Source organism: Pleurodeles waltl, chromosome 4_2, assembly GCF_031143425.1.
Source record: "Pleurodeles waltl isolate 20211129_DDA chromosome 4_2, aPleWal1.hap1.20221129, whole genome shotgun sequence".
Lineage (NCBI taxonomy): Eukaryota > Metazoa > Chordata > Amphibia > Caudata > Salamandridae > Pleurodeles > Pleurodeles waltl.
In genome coordinates this window covers 868,706,008-868,729,457 of record NC_090443.1, presented here as the reverse complement: position 1 = coordinate 868,729,457, position 23,450 = coordinate 868,706,008, and the positions used below count along the sequence as shown (strand labels likewise).

Here is a 23,450-nt window from a genome sequence, read left to right as displayed (position 1 = left end):
TATATCCTGTTTTCACATTGTGATAGTGGGATTTCTGGACACCTCAACCCACCTCCTCAAGGGGTGCGTTAAAATCTGCTATACCAGCACAGAAAGAGGCAGTCAAGCCTGCACCCGTGGCAGTGCCGAATCGGTAAGGGAAAAAATGTTTGTGTGGAGAGTGCTTCAGAAAGGAGCATGTTCCACAAAACAAAGTACTGTCAATCTCCATTGTGTATAATAATAATGTGTGCAACGTACCCATCATATTAAGATACAGATGAATGCTTCAGGTTATTTCACCCACCAGTTAGTAATCTTATTTACATGCTTTTATCTTGATAGGTTTAATGCTCCAACGTACAAGTTACCCATCTCCAGCATCTAAATGTAATGGCACCCTCCACATTTGTCTGTACTAACTAGTCATTCAATACAGCTTGCATTATTTACCATAGTCACTGGTCACACAAATTAATTTGAAATCCAAATGATCAACAAATTAAATTAGGGTCCTAAGTAACATGCATATAAATACCTCTAGCAATTCAATTTAGAATTAATAATCCAGGAGGCAGGAAACAAACTTATGCAAAGAGGAGCAAATGTCTCTTGTTAGAGTCTATAAAAAGGAACACATTAAATGTACCTCATTTGGGACATACTGGTCCATGGCTGTTGCAACAGTAGCACAGCAAATCCAGAGAAGGACCAGCACAGAAAGGACAAGTGTGGTGCTCAGAATCCAGCCAGAGTTCCTGAAAGTGCTGAAAGCAAGCAAATACAGTCATAAAAAGTAAACGCTAAATTAATAAAAGTGAGACTTGGAATTGTTACAGAGGTAGAAAAAAAAAAACATACCAGAGATGCCATTGTTTGGTAAACCTTTGTATAAGTTCCCACAAAATATAATCCATCATTACAAAACAGTAGTTGTGGTTAGGTTAGATGTTCCCCTGGAAAACAGTGTTTTCCTTCTTAATCCCTTAACTGCAGAGGCTTTTCTTGCCCCAGTGCTGAGCACCCTTTTTAATAGATGTGTGGGGCACTTCTCGCTTAAGCCTTTATAATGTTTTGCCACAAAAGGTATGCAGGCCAAATATCAAATATGCATCCTTCCACCACCCCACGTTGCAGATTTGTATAACACAAACTGAATTTTATTGATTTTAAAGTAATAAACAACCCACAACTGGCCTAAATACAGAATGAAACGATTGTACACCTATGGATCCCACCAGAGCATATACATCAAAACATTCCACAATACTCCATCCATTTGCCTCAAAATTTTGCATGCTTTTTAGGGCATCCCCTAGCTGTGTATACAGCCTTTTCTTGCATTACGCACCAATTCAATGCCTGCTTCCAGGGAGCTATCGGAGGATAAGAGATCAACCTCCACCATTTAACGATATTTTACTGTGCCAGTGCCACCTCAGTCCCCATCAACTCTCCCCCCTGTTATCATAAGGACCTTCCAGGATTCCTAACGGGCAGAGCTGTCAAAGGGTCTTCCAGGCACCCAGGACAGGAAGTCACACATACTACCCCAGGATCCCATGATCACTGGACATTCCCATGCTATAAGGCAGAAGACAGCAGAAGAGATCAGAAGAGAGCAGCAACGTTGGAGACTCCAGTATCCCTGCACACCAAAGCCACTCTGGCGTCTTATAGGTCAAGTGTAAGTAGTTCAGCTGGATGAGTCAGAGCCAGAAAGAGACAAACTGCCGCCTAGGTGTCAGGCGTGCATCCCTCCAATCTGAATCATCTAGGGGCCCCACTGACTGTTCCCATCTGGCCTTGAGGGGCGCAATAAATCTAGGGAATGAACTATATGGGATTTAAACATTTGTGAAATATTATTCTCTTCAATGGGTCCCAAAAGGATCTGCTAATCCAGGGGGCTACATTTAGGAACATTTCCCAAAGAAATGTGGTATTGCTACAGGGCATGGCGCAACTACAGGTATCTAAAAAGCTAAGACCTGTGCAGACTCTTCTTGCAACACATGATATGACTTAAGGTGCGCCCCTGCCAGATGTCTCCCAGCTTGGAGAGCCCAATCCAATCCAAGCCAGTAAACCCTGCTAAAGAGGAGGCCTGATGCAACCACCCAACTACCCAAGAAGGGGTCACACACGTAATCCACTGATTCCATCCAGTCCACTGCAGTGCCATACGCCAGATCCCAAGAAACACCCAAGTGACTCAGGGAGATGGGAGGGAACACAACAACCTTTCACTCTTGTCCAGGCTCTTATCTGCCACTTCCAGCCGAAACTCTGGGTTTCCCTCACCACCTCATTCATCCACTCACTGACCACCGCCACTCAGTAGTAAGGGTGCACATCTGCCATCCCCAGCCGTCCATCCCAGTTGGAATGAGTGCATTTCCTATACGTTATTCGTGGGTGGTGGGGTTGATTAAGTCACGAGAAGGCCTGGATTTTGACATTGGCAGCTGATGCTACCAATGCTACGTCAAGAGCAGGGGACAATTTTGTAATGAGTAGAGAAATGCTACGCCAAGAGCAGGGGATCATTTTGTAATGTGTAGAGCAAGCAGGTGAGGTGATTATCTTGAGCAGTGCAGCCCTAGATATTAAGAGGCAACTTAGTCCATTGGGTGAGGTCCATCATTAAGCGGGACAACGAGGGACGGATATTCAGGCTCCAAGATAGACCTGGCTCCAGTGCCACGAACATTCCCAAGTATTGAAAACACAGCCTGGACACCAAAAGCCGCGGAGACCATTCCCCATTAATCTAAAGATAGACTTAGGCCAGTTAATGGTAAACCCAAGGATCTGCAGCACCCTAGCAATTAGGAATGACAGGCACAATCATCTGCATAGAGTGCAATGCGGTTCTCCGTCAACACCCTCAGTGAAATCCCCAGACTTGAGTAACACAGCAAATCCACACTGCCAAAGGATAGATTGCCAGGGCAAACAAAAGTAGCGACAATGGGCATACCTGGCGGGTGCCCCAGTTACTCATTAAGCGGACAGGTAAGTTGCCATTAATCCATACCTGGGCCTTAGGGTTAGAAGAGAGCACTCTAACAAAAGTCCTGAATTGAGGCCCCAGGCCTACCCTAATCAACACATCCTCCAGAAAGGCCCACCTAACACAGTCAACAACCTTCTCAAAATCAAAATGAAGGAGAGCCGTTGGGGCCCCCAGTAGAGAATGACACAGAAGTGCCAAGTGGACCCTGCAAAGGCAGTGACTAGTACTTCTACAGAGCACAAACCACTTAGATCAGGGTGGACGAGCTGAGGGAGGGCCACAAGAAGCCAGTTACCCAGCATTTTCACAAAGATTTCACCTCAGAATTAATGAGCGAGATCGAGATCACTGATCTATGGGCTAGTCGGGTTTGGGTAAGACCACAATGGTCGGCAAGTTGAGCCCAGGAGGGAACCATCCCTTGTGTACTACCTCCTGATAAAGATCGAGGAGGTGAGGCGTCGGTGGGCTTGAAAGTTTTTATAGTTTTCCATGGGGAACGCAGAATCTGTGTCCCAGAGGGCCAGAACGATCTCCTTAGCTTCAAGGGGGTGGTTCAAATCCGCCCCGTTGCTCATCAACACTGTGGGCATTGGGATGCCAAACACTAAGAGATGGGCCGCCTCCCTCTGAGGCCTATCCCTTGGGGCATGTAGATCCCTATAGAATGCTGAAAACACCTCCTCTATATCCTGGGCTGTTTCAGCCACCACCCCGCCTCGGATTGAATAGAGGGGATGAGCTGGGAGACCAGCTTCCGTGTCACCAACCAATACAAGAGTTTGCCTGACTTGCTTCCCCCCTCCCCCCACACTCATAGACAGGACGTGTCAAGACTATCCAGCACCAGCAAGCTTCCTCAAGCACTAGCTGCTGGAGTGACTTCCGCTTCAGAGCCAGCCTGTGCAGATTCACACCATCAATATTAGCATACAGGGAGTGCAGAATTATTAGGCAAGTTGTATTTTTGAGGATTAATTTTATTATTGAACAACAACCATGTTCTCAATGAACCCAAAAAACTCATTAATATCAAAGCTGAAATTTTTGGAAGTAGTTTTTAGTTTGTTTTTAGTTTTAGCTATGTTAGGGGGATATCTGTGTGTGCAGGTGACTATTACTGTGCATAATTATTAGGCAACTTAACAAAAAAATATATATACCCATTTCAATTATTTATTATTACCAGTGAAACCAATATAACATCTCAACATTCACAAATATACATTTCTGACATTCAAAAACAAAACAAAAACAAATCAGTGACCAATATAGCCACCTTTCTTTGCAAGGACACTCAAAAGCCTGCCATCCATGGATTCTGTCAGTGTTTTGATCTGTTCACCATCAACATTGCGTGCAGCAGCAACCACAGCCTCCCAGACACTGTTCAGAGAGGTGTACTGTTTTCCCTCCTTGTAAATCTCACATTTGATGATGGACCACAGGTTCTCAATGGGGTTCAGATCAGGTGAACAAGGAGGCCATGTCATTAGATTTCCTTCTTTTATACCCTTTCTTGCCAGCCACGCTGTGGAGTACTTGGACGCGTGTGATGGAGCATTGTCCTGCATGAAAATCATGTTTTTCTTGAAGGATGCAGACTTCTTCCTGTACCACTGCTTGAAGAAGGTGTCTTCCAGGAACTGGCAGTAGGACTGGGAGTTGAGCTTGACTCCATCCTCAACCCGAAAAGGCCCCACAAGCTCATCTTTGATGATACCAGCCCAAACCAGTAATCCACCTCCACCTTGCTGGCGTCTGAGTCGGACTGGAGCTCTCTGCCCTTTACCAATCCAGCCACGGGCCCATCCATCTGGCCCATCAAGACTCACTCTCATTTCATCAGTCCATAAAACCTTAGGAAAATCAGTCTTGAGATATTTCTTGGCCCAGTCTTGACGTTTCAGCTTGTGTGTCTTGTTCAGTGGTGGTCGTCTTTCAGCCTTTCTTACCTTGGCCATGTCTCTGAGTATTGCACACCTTGTGCTTTTGGGCACTCCAGTGATGTTGCAGCTCTGAAATATGGCCAAACTGGTGGCAAGTGGCATCGTGGCAGCTGCACGCTTGACTTTTCTCAGTTCATGGGCAGTTAATTTGCGCCTTGGTTTTTCCACACGCTTCTTGCGACCCTGTTGACTATTTTGAATGAAACGCTTGATTGTTCGATGATCACGCTTCAGAAGCTTTGCAATTTTAAGAGTGCTGCATCCCTCTGCAAGATATCTCACTATTTTTGACTTTTCTGAGCCTGTCAAGTCCTTCTTTTGACCCATTTTGCCAAAGGAAAGGAAGTTGCCTAATAATTATGCACACCTGATATAGGGTGTTGATGTCATTAGACCACACCCCTTCTCATTACAGAGATGCACATCACCTAATATGCTTAATTGGTAGTAGGCTTTCGAGCCTATACAGCTTGGAGTAAGACAACATGCATAAAGAGGATGATGTGGTCAAAATACTCATTTGCCTAATAATTCTGCACTCCCTGTAGACCTTGTGCTCCAACCCAAGGATACTGGATAAGAGTTAGGTAATCTGTTGCAGCTGAGCCCCCTGATGACCCCTCAGGTAAGTCCTCCTCCGAACTACTTTACCGAACAGCCACAAATTTCTCAGGGAGCCTACGGTGCCCCGGTTCAGGTCACAGAAACCTTTCAACATGTGGGTGAGGAAGTTCCGAAATTCCTGCTGCTGCAGAAACCAAGCATTAAGTCTCCACATTCGGCGGGCCCCGTGGACTGCTTGCCAAGAGAGTCTCAGGGGCATGCTCTGAGATACCGCTGGGCAGAATATGAGAGTCAGAGGTGCTAGGAAGATTGGAAGCCAGAAGAAGGATTAAGTCAATGATAGATGGGGATTTATTGGCAGCAGAGTGCTGAGTGTAAGCTGAAGTCCCCAGGTTCCAGGCCCTGCAGTCATCACAAACTCCCAGGCCCTCCAACCAGCTGTGCAGCCCCTGCTCTCGCTCTCCCTCCCCCCCGGCTATGCCCAATCTCTTCCCTGGGGACCATAATATAGTTGAAGTCCCTGCCAAGGATGTTTGTCCCCTGAGAGAGACGGGGAATCTGTGACCGCAGCTCCTCCATGGTACTGTGGACCAAGGTAGGAGGAATATATACACTAATAAAGTGGTATATGCACCCGTGCAGCGTACCCTCCACCATAACATACCTCCCCAGAGAATCCTGAGCGACAACAGGCAACACTGTTTTATGAAGGAGCACTGCTGTACCCCTAGGCCCCCCTAGTGTGCCCTGCATGAAAGACCCTGTCAAACCCATAGCAGGCCAGGAATGAGAATTAGTGCTGAGAAGGTGGGTCTACTGCAAGATCAAGACTGCAGGGCCCGGCCGCTTAGCAAAGCGGAACACCCCTCATTTCATACTATCATTAAGACCACTGACGTTCCACGTCATCAATACGTATGGGGCTGTCACCTAGGGAAAGGACCATTGCAGCCAGTATCGCCCTAAGTGCATGTGTGTACAAGTAGTGGGGACTCAACCCTGGTAAGTGTGTACTAGGTATACAGTGCCTAGACACCTCCGGATATTAGTGCGCCTTATAAACAACAACCAACTTGAAATAACAGAAAAACAAACATTGCCCACCATCCAACTCCCGACCACACATTCCCTCCACCACCAGAAACATCGGTCGCCCACACGACAGAACAGAAACTCAAATTCAGGCCAAAGTCTAGGAGTTCGCTCCCCACTCAATCCTGCGCCACCGCACCATAACTAAGAATACATTGGTACTGATAAAAGTATGAGAGAAAAGAGGCCTTCCTGAACTCCCCACAAACCACTCCAATCCACCCTGCCTCCCCCTCTCTTTTCACTGTCAAGGCTCAGTGCTCCATCGTCCACTCCCAGTCCACTTCTGGGTTATCGAAGAAGGCCGTTTTAGGGTTGTGAATGACCCGTAGGGGCACCGGGAACATCTACATGTGCTTCAGATTTACGGAGCAGATTTTTATGTTGACCTTGTTTTAGGATTTCCGGGCCAGCTGCACCTGGCGAATATAATCTGGGTAAATCATGATCCGTTGTGCACCATACGTTCCGGCTTCAGAAATGCCCAGGTTTTGTAATGTTCCCTGGTTGCTGGCTACCCAGAGCACAAATTCACCATGGCAAGTTAGAGGGCACTGGAATTTACTCCCATTCTACAGGCACATTTGTGAAACCTACATCCAAAAGAGTCCAAATTTCAACTTGTTTGCTATGGGGATGGTCTAAAAATATAATGGTGTCTAGTTGGCTTTCTGCCCCATTCCCCTGGGTATTGGCCAGAAAGAATGTTGGGTCATTCCAGGTTTTGGAGGCAGGGGATGACATGGGAGGGTACATGTCTGACCTCATTCCCCCACCCCCTTTTTTTTTTATGTATTCTCTTGTGTCTAGTGTTCTTTCTGAGGAGTACCAAGGTGTGTTTCGTGATATAGGATACAGTGCCTGGTAGTGTGATGGGTCAATGTATCTGAAAGACAGATGCACAAACTGAAATTATAAAAAGGGCCAAAACGTATGCGCAGTTACGAAGCACTAGCTTAACCACAGAGGCAGTGGGATGCTGTGTACGTATACATCAAAAAAGGGAGGTAATCAGGGATGGCACACAGATCCATATGGCAACACAAACCAAGCAGAGATGGTACAGCATTTAGTAAAGGTATGCCAGCCAAAGGGGCAAGAATAGGAATTTGTGATATGCGCAGTAACCAGGCACCTTTTTATTTTACTTTTAAAAGCAAAGATACTGCCTACAGCTTAACAAATACACTTCATGAATGAAGAGGGAATGAGAAGAGCCACCAAGGCTTGCAATTTGTGCAGAAACTACACACCATCTTTAAAATGGCCAGATTACACTTTTTCTGCTAGGCCGCAGGAAGGTAACATTTTTAACAGGGGTTAAGTCCCCAAACTCATCTCAAGTTCCCAAAGGCAGCGAGCATCATTCGGTTTGTGGCTTTGACCACCCTGCACATGCGAAGATGAGAGAATAAGTGCTTCGCAGGTTACTACCCTGACTGTATAAGAGCGAATCAACCTGTCATGTTATCCTTCTGTCCCAATCTGTCAATGTTAACCCAATACGTTTTTAGATTCAGAGACCTTTGCTTTTTCTAAATTTACCTAATGAGGCATCCTCCTGACTTTGTAGAATTTCCTCCCAGATGGCTTTCACTTTCATTATTGGCAAGGAATGACATTTCAGGATAAAAAGAGATAATGTGGTGAAAGAAGAAATACATTGCTTCTATGGTTTCAAGTAGGGAAACAGCATGACACAGATTCAGTTCTCATTTTGTCTAGTCTTAACCCAACTCTTCTCTTAATAATAAGCCCTGCGAAAAACGTCTTTTATATTTGTATCCATAATCTAAATGTCCTTCTGATCTTCTGTGTCTTGCCCTTTCCCACTTTTTCTCCTTCAACCTTATTAACTCTGCTCTCACCTATAGGCTACTACTGTTTCATATCAAAGGCCTCTTGGTAGAGGTGTCATTTCCTGTCCTAGACAACTCCTATATGAACATCTTGGAATGTCAGCTCCACATAGCAGTGTGTTCATTCTGTCTGCAGGAGAAACAAGCTCAAGACTGCCATGAGAGAGCTAAGCCTTTCCCTGCCTTGTTCGTTTAACTACTGCTTTAGGCCCTAGAGGAAAGCTTTAGGGAAATTCACCCCACCCCCTACTGTTTAAAGGCTGTTGTAATGTCTCAAGCTAGCTTTACTGACTTACACACTTCAACCCACCCCCTGACCTTTTACACTGTGGAAAAATAACTTGCAATCTGCCTTTATCAGAATTAGAAGGTAAACGTATTGCAAGGCTGGCAAGCCAAGAAAAATCAAACTACCCCTGGCGACCTTAAGGCTGGTCACAATGTCTCGAGATAGTCCTCCTGGGTACTTGGTCCGATTCTGCTTACCCTCAGCATTGCAGAGACATCCCTCGGATCCTGCTGTTATCCTAATTTGAAGCTGAAGTACATTAAGCCTTGCCCATTAAAAATGTTATGCATCCCTAACTTTGACCAGAAATATCTTGGTGGCAGTTGTGCAGATATTAGGCCTTTGCAGCTGAAATCTGCCCTTTGGGAAAGGAGCCTTTTGCTCGCCTGTAGTACTGTAACATTTTCATAGTGTATTCTACCCATATATGGGACACTGAAGTGCTTACCCACATGGTTAGCAAGCTATACCATGCAGGGTGTGTGGTTAGAAAGGTGTTTTTTTTGTTTTGAGTATATGAGAAGTGTTTCCATGTCATGCATGATGACCACCAAGATGCGGTTATCATGTTAAGCGATGGAGTGCATGGCGGTATGATGGGTGAGGACGTATGAGAGAGACACATACATTGTAATAAAGACTAAAGCATAAATGCAGCTACACATCACCTACCTAGCCACAAGGGCAAGGGCTGCTGTGTATACACAAAAACAAAGTTGGATAATCAGAGAAGAACCAGTAACACATATGGCAATATGAACCAGGCAGACTTGAGTTGAATGAGTAAAATAATGACAAAAAAGCAGTAATGGGAATTAATGACATGAGCAGTAGCCATGCATCTTTTTATTTGTTTTCCTTTTTTTGCCTACTGACAAAAATACTTCATGAACAAGGAATGAAATGGAAGATAACTCAAGGCTGGAAACCTGAGCTGAACTACTCAATGTTTAAAAGACCAGGAAACTATCTACTCCTGCTAGAACAAAGAAAGCCTAATATTTTGAGCAGGGGCTCATGCCCAAAGTCCCTTTAAAGTTCTCAAAGGCTCTGTAAGGTGGACAAGCACCAGTCTAGAAAGCCCTAGTCAGGTTGTGGTTTAGAGTCTAGCCAGACTGGCACTATGCACATAGGAAGGTGAGAGACGATGGACTTGGTAGCTTAGGAAATTGGCCTGTCGTATTGCCCTTCTGTCCTCGCCTCTAACTGTAATACCAATACTTTTCTTAGATAGGAGAGACTCTTGCTCTTTTTAGTGTACATACGTAGGCACCCCGACCTTCAAGAATTTCCTCAAAGATAACTTCCACTTTTATTATTTGTAGTGAACAACATTTTATGGTAAAAAGGGGAGACAATTTGGCATAAGGAGACTTATCCTGCTTCCATTGCTTTAGCTGCTACAGCTGCAGGGCACTGGTTTGCTAGTTCTTATTTAGTCATGAGGCCTCCTCAATACAACTCTAACCAAAACCAGGATGCAGTTCTTTAAATTTCACTATATTTGTACACCAAGGTAAACACCTTCATTATTTATTTTAAACAACTACACTTGAAAAATGCCATGGCATAAGCCATATATGCACATACTAGGCTTTGCCACTTGTAAGACATGACCCTCTTCCCTCACCCAACATTGTTAATACTAAATGTGACCCCATAACAGGTTATTTACTGCAATTATGCTAATAAATGCACACGCAGCCATTTCTTACTACAGAACAAAGGTAGAATTTGAAGTAAACATCACAGCACCGACATGGGAAAAATCCTGTCTGCCAGATTGCTTGTTACAATTGCTTCACACAGGGAAACCACTCTCTAACTGGTATGAGGCCTTGTTCATGTGATTTTACCTCAACCCCTTGGATCCAGGCTTGGGGTAAATATATACATATATTTTTTTAAATAAACATGAAGTATTACAAACAATATATGCTAATGTGTATAGTGAAATATGCATTCTTAAGCTCAGCAAGACAACTTTAATGCAGATCCGTCAAATGGAGGCCACAAAAAGTTTTGGGGACGGGGGTGGGGATTAGGATTATCAAAAAGTGATGATTGCCATTTTAATTTCCATTGGCTTCTTTGCTTTTCGCCACTGAACAGCTGACTGGAATTAAACTTAGAAACTCCGCCTCCTGGCCCTTCCGTAGACCAAAATAAAAATAAATAAAAACATTTAAAAAATCCAATTCGACAAGGTTTATTCTCCTGTTTACGATTTTGGGTCTACACACCATAAGCTTTCTGATTGGCTGCCATAACTTCAGAAAAATGTTGCGGTCAAGAGGTTCTTCAAAAAAAAAATATATATACTGAAGAGTGCCTTACAGGGCAGGGTGTTATATCCCTTGAACCCCTGGTTCAGGTGGTCAGGGAATGCTAAATAAAATAAAATTTAAAAAAGGAAAAAAAAAAACCACAATTTTGCCCTGGGGTTCATGGTTCTCAGCGTGGCCCTGAGCTGCGTGAACGATGGCCGACGGACCGCAAAGACATGTCAACGGTCTTAGACACATGTTGGCCTTCTACAGGGGTCCACATTCAAAGCCCTCCATGATCCATTAGCATAAAGTCCCAAAGTGCAGCCAGCCACCTTTCTCCTATTCTCAATTATCAGTAACCTCGGATTCCCTCCCCCAGAGGTTAAGCCCAAGATTCAACTGAATTCAGAGAAAAAAAAAACTGTATTAGCACCCTTGCCATTGAGCATCCCACTTGTAATTCACTGCTCACCTTTTTAGGTTTTTACACCTTTTGTTGACAAAAAAGATAAAAAAAATAATAGGTTTATAGCCCGCCCATTGCATAGAATTGGCTGGCTTCCATGGGACTCGTTTCCTTTCTTCTGACTGGTCATTGCCTCCTGCTCTCTCCTGATGCTTCCAGTGTGTCCCTCTGCTGTGGAGCATGGACGTAATACAGTTTCCTTCCACTGGCTCTGTTTTTTTTTTTTCGTTTTTTAAAAAACTTTTTGACAAGTACTCTCAAAGAGTGCATGTGTCTGCAGTCTGTCTCCTTCCCTTGTGTTGTTTGTGCCCCCTCCCTGTTGTTTTGTTGTTCCCTCCTTCCTCACCACACCTCCTTCGTGTTGCTTGCCCCATTTTCCTCCTGCTGTCAGTTGTTGGTGCTCCCCAACCACCTCCAATGTGTTGCTTCCCACCCTACCCTGTTGCACTGCTGTGCAATATATCTTAAAAAAAAAAACAAAAAAAACACTGACAAAGCCCATAGATTTCACACTGATGAAACCTACTGGCTTTGTCAATGCTTGTTGTCTGTTTATTTCAAGCAACAGGGAGTGAGTGTTCTGCTGTTTCCCCATGCGCACCTGGTGCTCATGTGGCACGCAGTAGCTTCATTTTGAAATGCCTACTCTGTCTCTACCTCTATTTGCTGTGTGTCTCACAGCTACTGTTGCCACGTCGCCTTCCGCCACAGTGTTGGCAGCATGCTGTGTCTGCACCTGTTGATAAGTGAATTAATCAATATTTGTAAGTGCATGTTCGCCAAAAATGATCTTGAGCCCAAGTTAACTAACTATTGCAGAAAACAACAGTGTAAAAGAGGAGGTTTATTTCCTAAACCCACCACAAAGTGTGCATGTACAGAGTTCACAGAGATTTTGTTCTCATAAAAGTGTTTTTTCCAAAAAATAAAGTAGTTTTATATTGCCATATTTAAGAGCAATATTTTGAGTGGGCAAGATCATGCATGGGTAATTGCCATTTCTTCTCTTCATGACTCAATACTAATCTATGTCTGAAGGGCTGCAGTAAACCATAGATTGTGAAGCTTTGCGAACTGTCTTAGCTTTTTAGCAACAGTCAAACAGTTCATGAAAGCAGATGAAAGACAACTGCCAAACCTTTTCTCCACAAGTAGATTAGCGTTTGTGGAACAGTAAGCCAAAGCTTTTGGCAAACTCTAGCTTTCACCCACATTTATCCTATTCCAAAGTGCAGTCTTGATATAAGAGTTGCCAGAAGAGACTGACACCCTAACACAGATTTGCAATTGAATTAGGCAGTGGTTAGTCGAGGCCAGTAAGGAAACCTGGGTAAACGTTACTAACTGGGAGGTGGAAAACACTACATCAACGGTACTATTTGCAGTATGGCAGGTTTTCGCCATCCATTGAACAAGATCTGGTTTATTCCTGCACAAAGTCGGTAGGAATAGGATATTCAGTTGAAAATTCAACTGCAGCCAAGATTCTGTGGTGAACTTATAACATACAGGATTCAATATTTTGCCTTATTGTCAGCACCGACGTGGGATCATGGCGCTCAGGCACTGTTGATGGAGAAAAGTGAAAAACTTTGTGGCTGGTTATGCTACTTTGCTCGCTCACTCTAATTATCACACTGTGCTTGGAACTATTTTACATCTTTACCCACTGGCGCCCATACTACACCTGCAAAGTGGTGGAGCCAACAGTTACCTAATGTGCACAAGCACTTGTTTAAAATGCACCAAAGTACTACGATAAGCAGACTGGGAGACATGCGGGCACTATCCATATGGTATCTAAATGTAGACCCTGGGGAAGGGAGCTCTTGAAACAAGTAATGTGGTAGTTCTATAGGGACAGCATGAAGCTAACATGACACTTACATGTATGGTGGGTCAGGCTGAAGAATCATCTAGCCAGGAAATATGTGAACGTGGCTGTGGGCCAGTAACACAGACAATGGAACAGAACAAACTGATCGCAATGAGGAGTTAGCAACTGTAAACTTCTATGACATTATCCATTTCAAGACACACATCCTGGTTATTCATGAATTACAAGACACTACTCATAAATGTGAACAGCAGTCACTGTACAAACAGGAAGCATCGAGAAAAATTCTAAAACTGGTACAGAATTAGGCACAATAGTTGACAACCATGGTCTTTGTTCTTTGTGTTATCACTCTCAAGCACATTTATTGCTAGAACAAAATTATCTGGAGCGTTCAAATGATAACAGGGATGTCAAGTGGTCACAAGTTGTTCTTTTGCAAAAATAAATACAGGGTATTCTAAAAGCAAACAACCTTCATAGGCGAGATTTAACTTATATGACACTGTCATTCAAACAAATTGAAAAAAGAAGCACACATATACTTACATAGAAAGACATCTTACAAAACTGTCCCCTCCATCTTGTTCAAAGTCTTTTGTCCCTTGGAGCCATGATCTCTCTTGTAATGAAATATCTGGCAGCAGATATACAGACACATCAGCACAACACATTAAAATAACATTGTGGACATACATTTCAGCATAGACATTGTTCAAGAACATATTTTGCTTCACTCCCTCCCTTAATTTAGCCAGTTAGATGCTAAGCTTTGTAATGAACAGTCCAAAAAGGTCTTCCAGATCACATGCAAACAACTAGCCCAAATCCACTGACTAATCTAAAATTATGCTTAAGGAGTTAACCATTTCTCCATGGCTCTGCTTAATCCAAATCTTATATGTACTTTTTTGTATTATATATACACACTGTATTGCACATAATATACATTTAGGCTGTTGCACAAGAAATTACATTAATTTCCTTAACTGCATGCAGTCTTCACCAAACAAGTAGAACGTTCCCCATTCTGTTTGAAGGCGTGGGGCTCTAAGTCTTTTGGGACATAGTGAGGGAGATTTGTCTTCAGTTGTAGACTAGCTCTCAGAATTGAAACCAAAAATTATTGGCCACGTAGAAAACAATGATGCAGATTAATTTGGGGCAGTTGCTTGCTACAAGGGGCATACATGAGAACACGAGTATGATGCTCCTTCTGTAGATAAATGCCCCAGGAGCATGGACAGATTCATGCTTTTAGAAGCCCAAACTTACAAAGTCAGAGGTTTCATTGGCAAATATGAATATGGGGCCATTGGCAGACCAACTTTAATATTGGATGACAGCAAGACGTTTTGTTGTGCTGCAAGTATTTGAATATACTGACAAACGAGCCCGACTAGACCCAAGAAAGTTTTTGTATCATCTTCAGCTCAACCCAGGTAGCTGTGGCTTGGAGTAGCAAGTTTTAACAAAGGAACTTAGTGCAAAGCATTTACCAGTTCCAAACAAAATAAAAAGGTCACACAACATGAAAGACCAAGGACAACAATTTATAAAGGAGTATATTTTTATGCCTTCCTTAGGGAAGACTTTCATATAAGGCAGTCCTCGAAAAATGTACTCGCCTACTCACTGTGGAGAGTCATTTTATCAAGGCACGCTATTTTTAGGACCTACTCGCCCCTTCTGGTGAGTTGATAAAGAACAGGTGTTCTGTTCAGTCAAAAACATAAGAAGCAATAAAGACTCTTTAAAATTTTGTTCTTGTCACATTTGCTCTGTGTTTAGAGACAGAGGTCAAAAGTTAGTTTGTCTTGCAATTAATTTTCCTTCTGACTGCAGAGTTCCAGGATTTTGTAAGGTGAACTGTCTGACCTGCTGCAGAAATAGTGTGAAATGAGAGGCTGTAGGGTGTCAGGTTTTATCTAACACACAGCATTCAAATAAGTAAGTCAACTGTACAAACATTTCAAAATATATTTCAGCAGTTGTGAAATCCCATTGTATGTACTTCTGTGTGATGAAAAAATATTTTAAAAGGATGAAAACAAATCAGACCACTTTACTTAATAATGTGCAAAGAATAGATATGTTTTGTAAAACCCAATTTTCACAAATTGTTAATAGATCATATAGTATGATCAGCACAGCTGCAAGTTAGTGGGAAAGTTTTTGGACATTACTTGAAAATTTACTGTCTGTAAATGACAGTGTGCGACCACATCATGCCTTAGTGATATATTTATTAAAAGTGAGTGTTTAAACATAAACTGAGAAACACTCCTGTCCTGATAGCATGCTATAAGTAAATTATTTGCCTAGGATCACGCAATTTGAGACCCGTTTAAGAGTCAAGTACATTACAGTTATGGCCGAGTTGATTATTCAAGTTACTTGACCTGCAGATCTAGTAACGTTTTTATGATTTTTTGAGGCCTGTAAGTTAAAGGGAAGTGGTGGTATGGCCACTGAATTTAATGGCAAAGTTGAACTAGTAGTGTAAACACTGCACTTTAAGTCTGCAGTGCCAGGTTAGGAGCCATTTTGTCCTTTGGAACACTCAGGATGGAGCAAACAGTTTTGCAGCTCTAGGGTAGACACACTGCCTTACATGTCTTCAATATAAATTACGCTGGCTCTCTGAGGAGAAGCACGTATGTTTTAAGGCCTTGTGCATGGTTCATAAAATTCTGTATTCCCAGGGGGCCCGTATTTTGTCTAAACTGGTTCTTCTGTATTGGCGATCCCTACATGTGGCGGATCTTATTCTGACTGAGGTTCCCCGTGTCAGGTGAGTAAGAGCCAAAGACTGCTCCTTTCGAGCCAAGGCCCCTGCTACTTTGAGTTTGCTACCTTTTTTACATCAGGAACTCTGAGAACCACCTGTGTTTTAGGAAGATTACAAAGACTTGGCTTTCTTCTCTAAGATTTTGCAGAGCACTACTCTTCACTTTTTGCAGTAGCTGTTCCTACTCCTGCCTAGGCTTACTACCGGGAAGCCCCATTGCTGGAGAAGCCATGCGCTTTACAAATCTCATAACATAACATGTAGTTAAGGGGGGATGATTGTAAAGAGGGGTATATTATATTTAAAATTTCTTCCAGTCAGTCAGGTCATCTATTACTTAAAAGTCAGTTATATAAAGCTACATTGTATCTGTTCTGCCGCAGAACACTCCAAAACATCAGTCGTCCCACTCTTCACCTTTTGGGGCTTTAATAGAAATCCAATGCCTGGCCAGACAGAACTCAACCAGCAACAAACGTGAAGTATGTTGCTTTCATTCTAATTTTATTCTTTGTGCATAAGGCAAACATACCCAGCAAACGTGTGTGAGGCTCAACAGTAAGTACCATTCCCACCCCATTCTTCTATTGATCAGCAACCATACTCCAGAGGGTGGACAGCACGAGGCAAATTCATATCATATGAAGAAAGGTCATCTGTGTGGTTGAGCATTTAGGAATTTTCATTTCTTTAGCTGAAATCAGCCTATGCAGCATGGTTGGAGTGACATAAGCTCAATGTACAATGTTAAAATGTATAATGTTAATATGTATCACTCTAAATCTAGCATTGCTAGTACCTGTAAAACGTAATGACAGTGTATTTTTCCATTCCTTCCCAGAAAATGGTTCACCACAAACAAGTTCCCACTTCCATTCCACCAATGAGTCATTGTGGGGCATACTCTTCTAATCATTTGATGTATTCTTATTCTAGAAACTAACCCTCTTCGGCAGTCCACTCATGCTATAAGTGACAGATTCAGTGCTGTTGGCAGCATCACCTCTGTCCAGTTCCCTGGGTTTGGAGTGCTGTTCAATGCAAAGAAACAGCAATGTCAAAACTGCAAAGGCTCTACATCAAAGTCACTTAAAGGTCTACCATTAGTGTGCACCAACCCTCCTTCCATTAGGACATGTTAATCAACTTTGTCAATTTATATTCAGGTATTACCAAAAGTACTGTATAAGAGAAGAAAATAAGTTACTTACCTGTAACTGTGGTTCTCCAGTATTTGTATCTTTCATAGATTCACGTATTTGTATCTTTCATAGATTCACATGCTTGAATCATTCCCCGTCGTCGAAGTGGGAGTCCCACGGTACATAGAAAGCAATACATAGATAAATCCCTTTTTTTTTTCTCACTGTAGTTAATGGCAAAAATAAATTCACTTTCCTAGCTATCTGCCTCATTAGGAAAGGCCCAACGGTCAGCCAATCAGGCGAGACCACCCCTTTAGAATCCTCAGCACAGAGGCTCAGTCTCTCAGATTTCTCCGCACTGGTGATTTTAAGAAAATAAAAGAGGTGAGCCCCCATGGGGAGGAGGGTGGGTCGCATGTGAATCTATGAAAGATACCAATACTGGAGAACCACAGTTACAGGTAAGTAACTTATTTTCTTCTCCAGTATTGGAGTATCTTTCATAGATTCACATGCTTGAATCAGAATAGTCAGCAGTAGAAGAGATGCTTAAGTTCTGCAAATACCAGAAAACATGCTTGTTCACATTTCTTCCTATATGGACTTATATAGGTAGTTAATGAAAATGTCACTTACCCAGTGTACATCTGTTCGTGGCATCAGTCGCTGAAGATTCACATGTTGTGCATAGCCCGCCATCTGGTGTTGGGTCGGAGTGTTACAAGTTGTTTTTCTTCGAAGAAGTCTTTCGAGTCACGGGACCGAGGGACTCCTCCTCTTTGTCTCCATTGCACATGGGCGTCGACTCCATCTTCGATTGTTTTCCCCGCAGAGGGTGAGGTAGGAGTTGTTTGTTAGTAATAGTGCCCATGCAATGGAGTGAATAAGTATGTACCTATCTAAGATTTAATATATTTACAAATGTACAAAGTTGAAGCTAACTTCCAAACGGCTACAGGCTCCCGGGGAGGTGGGTTGGCACATGTGAATCTTCAGCGACTGATGCCACAATCAGATGTACACTGGGTAAGTGACATTTTCAGTTCGATGGCATCTGTCGCTGTAGATACACATGTTGTGCATAGACTAGTAAGCAGTTATCTCCCCAAAAGCGGTGGCTCAGCCTGTAGGAGTGGAAGTAGTCTGAAATAAGGTTCTTAGTACGGCTTGACCTACTGTGGCTTGTTGTGCTGATAGCACGTCTACACAGTAGTGCTTGGTAAATGTGTGAGGCGTAGACCATGTGGCTGCCTTACATATTTCGTGCATTGGAATATTCCCTAGGAAGGCCATGGTAGCGCCTTTCTTTCTGGTTGAGTGTGCCCTTGGTGTAATGGGCAGTTGTCTTTTTGCTTTAAGGTAGCAGATTTGGATGCACTTAACTATCCATCTGGCTATACCCTGTTTCGATATTGGGTTTCCTGCGTGAGGTTTTTGAAATGCAATAAACAGTTGTTTAGTTTTTCTGATGTTTTTAGTTCTGTCGATGTAGTACATTAGTGCTCTTTTGACGTCTAATGTATGTAGTGCCCTTTCAGCTATGGAATCTGGCTGTGGGAAGAACACTGGTAGCTCTACCGTTTGATTTAGGTGGAACGGTGAAATAACCTTTGGCAAAAATTTAGGATTGGTCCTTAGGACTACTTTATTTTTGTGTAGTTGGATAAAAGGTTCTTGTATTGTAAACGCCTGAATTTCACTTACTCTTCTTAGAGATGTGATGGCGATGAGAAATGCAACTTTCCATGTTAGGAATTGTATTTCGCAAGAGTGCATAGGTTCAAAGGGTGGACCCATGAGTCTTGTTAAGAAGATGTTGAGGTTCCATGAAGGAACGGGTGGTGTCCTTAGTGGTATAATTCTTTTGAGGCCTTCCATAAACGCTTTAATGACAGGTATCCAAAATAGTGAAGTTGAATGGGTAATCTGCAGGTATGCAGATATTGCTGCTAGGTGTATTTTAATGGAAGAGAAGGCCAGGTTCGATTTTTGTAAGTGTAGTAAGTAACCCACTACATCTTTTGGAGATGCGTGTAATGGTTGAATTTGATTATGATGGCAGTAGCAAACAAACCTTTTCCATTTGCTTGCATAGCAGTGTCTAGTGGATGGTCTTCTGGCTTGCTTTATGACTTCCATACATTCTTGTGTGAGGTTTAAGTGTCCGAATTCTAGGATTTCAGGAGCCAGATTGCTAGATTCAGCGATGCTGGGTTTGGATGCCTGATCTGTTGTTTGTGTTGTGTTGTGTTAACAGATCTGGCCTGTTGGGCAACTTGACGTGGGGTACTACTGATAGGTCTAGCAGTGTTGTGTACCATGGTTGCCTTGCCCACGTTGGTGCTATCAGTATGAGTTTGAGTTTGTTTTGACCCAATTTGTTTACTAGATATGGAAGGAGAGGGAGAGGGGGAAAAGCGTACGCAAATATCCTTGACCAGTTCATCCATAGGGCATTGCCTTGAGACTGCCTGTGTGGGTATCTGGACGCGAAGGTTTGGCATTTTGCGTTCTCTTTTGTTGCAAATAAGTCTATTTGAGGTGTTCCCCAACGTTTGAAGTAAGTGTTTAGAATTTGGGGGTGAATTTCCCACTCGTGGACCTGTTGGTGATCTCGAGAGAGATTGTCTGCAAGTTGATTCTGGATCCCTGGAATAAACTGTGCTATGAGGCGAATGTGGTTGTGAATTGCCCATCGCCATATTTTTTGTGCCAGCAGGCACAGCTGTGTCGAGTGTGTCCCCCCGTTTGTTTAGATAATACATTGTTGTCATGTTGTCCGTTTTGACAAGAATGTATTTGTGAGTTATGATTGGTTGAAATGCTTTTAATGCTTGGAAAACTGCTAGTAGTTCGAGGTGATTTATATGCAGCTTTCTTTGATGTACGTCCCATTGTCCTTGTATGCTGTGGTGATTGAGGTGTGCTCCCCACCCTGTCATGGAAGCATCTGTTGTTATCACGTATTGTGGCACTGGGTCTTGGAAAGGCCGCCCTTTGTTTAAATTTATGTTGTTCCACCATAGAAGCGAGAGGTATGTTAGGCGGTCTATCAACACCAGATCTAGAAGCTGACCCTGTGCTTGAGACCATTGTGATGCTAGGCACTGTTGTAAGGGCCGCATGTGCAACCTTGCGTGTGGGACAATGGCTATGCATGAGGACATCATGCCTAGTAGTTGTAATATCATCTTCGCCTGTATTTTTTGTGTTGGATACATGCGTTGTATAATCTTTTGGAAATTTTGAACCCTTTGTGGACTTGGAGTGGCTATTCCCTTTGTTGTATCTATTGTGGCTCCTAGGTATTGTTGTACCTTGCACGGCAGAATGTGTGATTTCGCATAGTTGATGGTGAAACCGAGTTTGTAGAGGGTTTGTATGACCTGATCTGTGTGGTGTGAGCACCTTGTCAGTGAGTCGGTCTTGATTAGCCAGTCGTCTAGATACGGGAATACGTGTATTTGCTGCCTTCTGATGTGTGCAGCCACTACTGCTAGGCACTTTGTGAAGACTCTTGGTGCAGTTGTTAAACCGAAGGGCAATACTTTGAATTGGTAATGTATTCCTTTGAATACGAACCATAGGTATTTCCTGTGCGACGGATGTATTGGTATGTGGAAATACGCGTCTTTGAGATCTAAGGTTGCCATGTAATCTTGTTGCTTTAGCAATGGTAACACTTCCTGTAGCGTGACCATGTGAAAGTGTTCTGATTTGATGTATGTGTTTAGTGTTCTGAGGTCTAGGATTGGTCTCAGTGTTTTGTCCTTCTTTGGTATTAGAAAGTACAGTGAGTAAACCCCTGTATTTGTTTGTGTATCCGGTACCAGTTCTATTGCGTTCTTTTGCAGTAATGCTTGAACTTCTATTTCTAGGAGGTCCGAATGTTGTTTTGATATATTTTGTGCCTTTGGTGGTATGTTTGGAGGGATTTGTAGAAATTCTATGCAATAACCATGTTTGATAATTGCTAAGACCCAAGTGTCTGTTGTTATGTTTTCCCACTCTTGGTAATACTGACTTATTCTTCCCCCCACTGGTGTTGTGTGGAGGGGATGAGTGACGTGCGAGTCACTGTTTGTTTGTAGGTGTTTTGGGGCCTTGAAATTTTCCCCTGCTTCTAGGGAATTGTCCCCCTCTGTATTGGCCACGAAAACCTCCCCTTTGGTACTGTCCCTGGTAGGTGGACGGTGCTGACTGTGAGGTACTGGGTTGTGTGGATTGACCCCGAAACCCCCCTCTAAAGGTTGTCTTGCGGAAGGTGTTGAAAGTGCCTCTGCTCTGCGGGGAGTAGAGTGCGCCCATGGCTTTTGCAGTGTCAGTGTCCTTTTTTAGCTTCTCAATTGCCGTGTCCACTTCAGGTCCGAACAATTGTTGCTCATTGAATGGCATATTGAGCACCGTCTGCTGTATCTCTGGTTTAAAACCAGATGTTCGTAGCCACGCGTGCCTTCGGATGGTTACTGCTGTGTTAACCGTTCTTGCTGCTGTGTCCGCTGCGTCCATAGAGGAGCGTATCTGGTTATTGGAGATGTTTTGGCCCTCCTCAACCACTTGTTTCGCCCTCTTTTGTAGTTCTGTGGGTAGATGCTCAATGAGGTGTTGCATCTCATCCCAGTGGGCTCTGTCATATCGCGCTAGGAGCGCTTGAGAGTTTGCGATGCGCCACTGGTTTGCAGCCTGTACTGCGACCCTTTTACCGGCTGCATCGAACTTTCGGCTCTCCTTATCTGGGGGTGGTGCATCGCCCGATGTGTGGGAGTTTGCTCTCTTGCGAGCCGCCCCTACCACAACCGAATCTGGTGGTAGTTGGGAGGTGATGAAAGCTGGGTCTGTGGGAGGTGCTTATATTTTTTTTCCACCCTCGGTGTTATTGCCCTACTTTTGACAGGCTCTTTGAATATGTCCTTTGCGTGCCTTAGCATTCCTGGGAGCATAGGCAGGCTTTGGTAGGTGCTATGTGTGGAAGAGAGGGTGTTGAAGAGGAAGTCATCTTCGACAGGCTCCGAGTGTAAAGACACGTTGTGGAACTCTGCTGCTCTAGCCATCACTTGTGAATATGCTGTGCTGTCTTCTGGTGGTGAGGGCTTTGTAGGATACGCCTCAGGACTGTTGTCCGACACTGGGGCATTGTATAAGTCCCAAGCATCTTGGTCCTGGTCACCTTGGCTTAAGGTGGTGTGAGCCGGTGAATGTGACGGAGTCTGTGCTGGTGAAATGGTAGCCACAGGTGGAGGAGAGGGTGGCGGAGTTACCTTCTTCACCAGTTTTGTTTGTGGTGTTTGTTCTTGTTGGAACTCCAGTCTCCTCTTCCTCCTAATAGGGGGAAGGGTGCTTATTTTCCCTGTTCCACTCTGTATAAAAATCCTTTGAGTGTGGTCCACCTCGGTGGATTGTAATTCCTCTTCGAATCTATGCTTTCGTATCTGAGAGGACAGTGATTGTTCCTCTGAATAGGAACCGGTAGCTGGCTCGGTTGCGGGTCGTTTTGGCACCGAAACCATGTCCACGCTCTTTTTCGGCTCCGAGGCGACTTTCCTCTTTTTCGGAGCCGGCCCCTCTCGGCGTCGATCCTCCTCGGTGCCGCTGTCTCTGCGTCGAGCAGCTTCGGCTCCGGTATCTCGGCGTCGATCTTTGCCGGCAGCACTATCTCGGTCCCGAGATGGCTGGGTGCCTGTGTCTCGACCCGAGTCGGACGATCTCGGCACTATTTCGCCCTTCTTCGGTGCCGATGGTCGGTCACCGAGTTTATGGGTTGAGTCATGGCCTGACGGCAGTGGCGTCCCCTGGGCCTTGTTAGTTTTCTTATGTGCTATCTTCGACGTCTTACTCACTGTTTCATGGTCGTCGAATTCGTCCGAGTCCGATTCATGGATCGAGAAGGCTTCTACTTCTTCTTGTTCCTCGAAACCTTGGTGTCCTGTCGGCGTGGACGCCATTTGCAGTCTTCTGGCTCGGCGGTCACGGAGCGTTTTTCGGGACCGGAACGCACGACAGGCCTCACAAGTTTCTTCCCTGTGCTCGGGCGACAGGCACAGGTTACAGACCGAATGTTGGTCTGTATATGGGTATTTGTTGTGGCATTTAGGACAGAAACGGAATGGGGTCCGTTCCATCAGCGTCGATGTCACACGCGGTCGGGCCGACCAGGCCCCGACGGGGGATCGAAAACTACCCCGAAGGGCAA

The 23,450-nt window shown here is 43.9% G+C and overlaps 1 protein-coding gene across 1 annotated transcript in view; it reads right to left on the bottom strand.

The window, feature by feature from the left end:
• Positions 1–23,450, bottom strand: part of TMEM59 (transmembrane protein 59) — a 131,818-nt gene that overhangs the window by 16,315 nt on the left and 92,053 nt on the right. Inside the window, exons 6-7 of the mRNA XM_069232638.1 lie at positions 13,874–13,961; positions 629–746 (exon numbers count right to left, since the gene is read on the bottom strand). Of these exons, the coding sequence (XP_069088739.1) occupies positions 629–746; positions 13,874–13,961 (206 nt within the window). The remainder of the gene's footprint in view (positions 1–628; positions 747–13,873; positions 13,962–23,450) is intronic.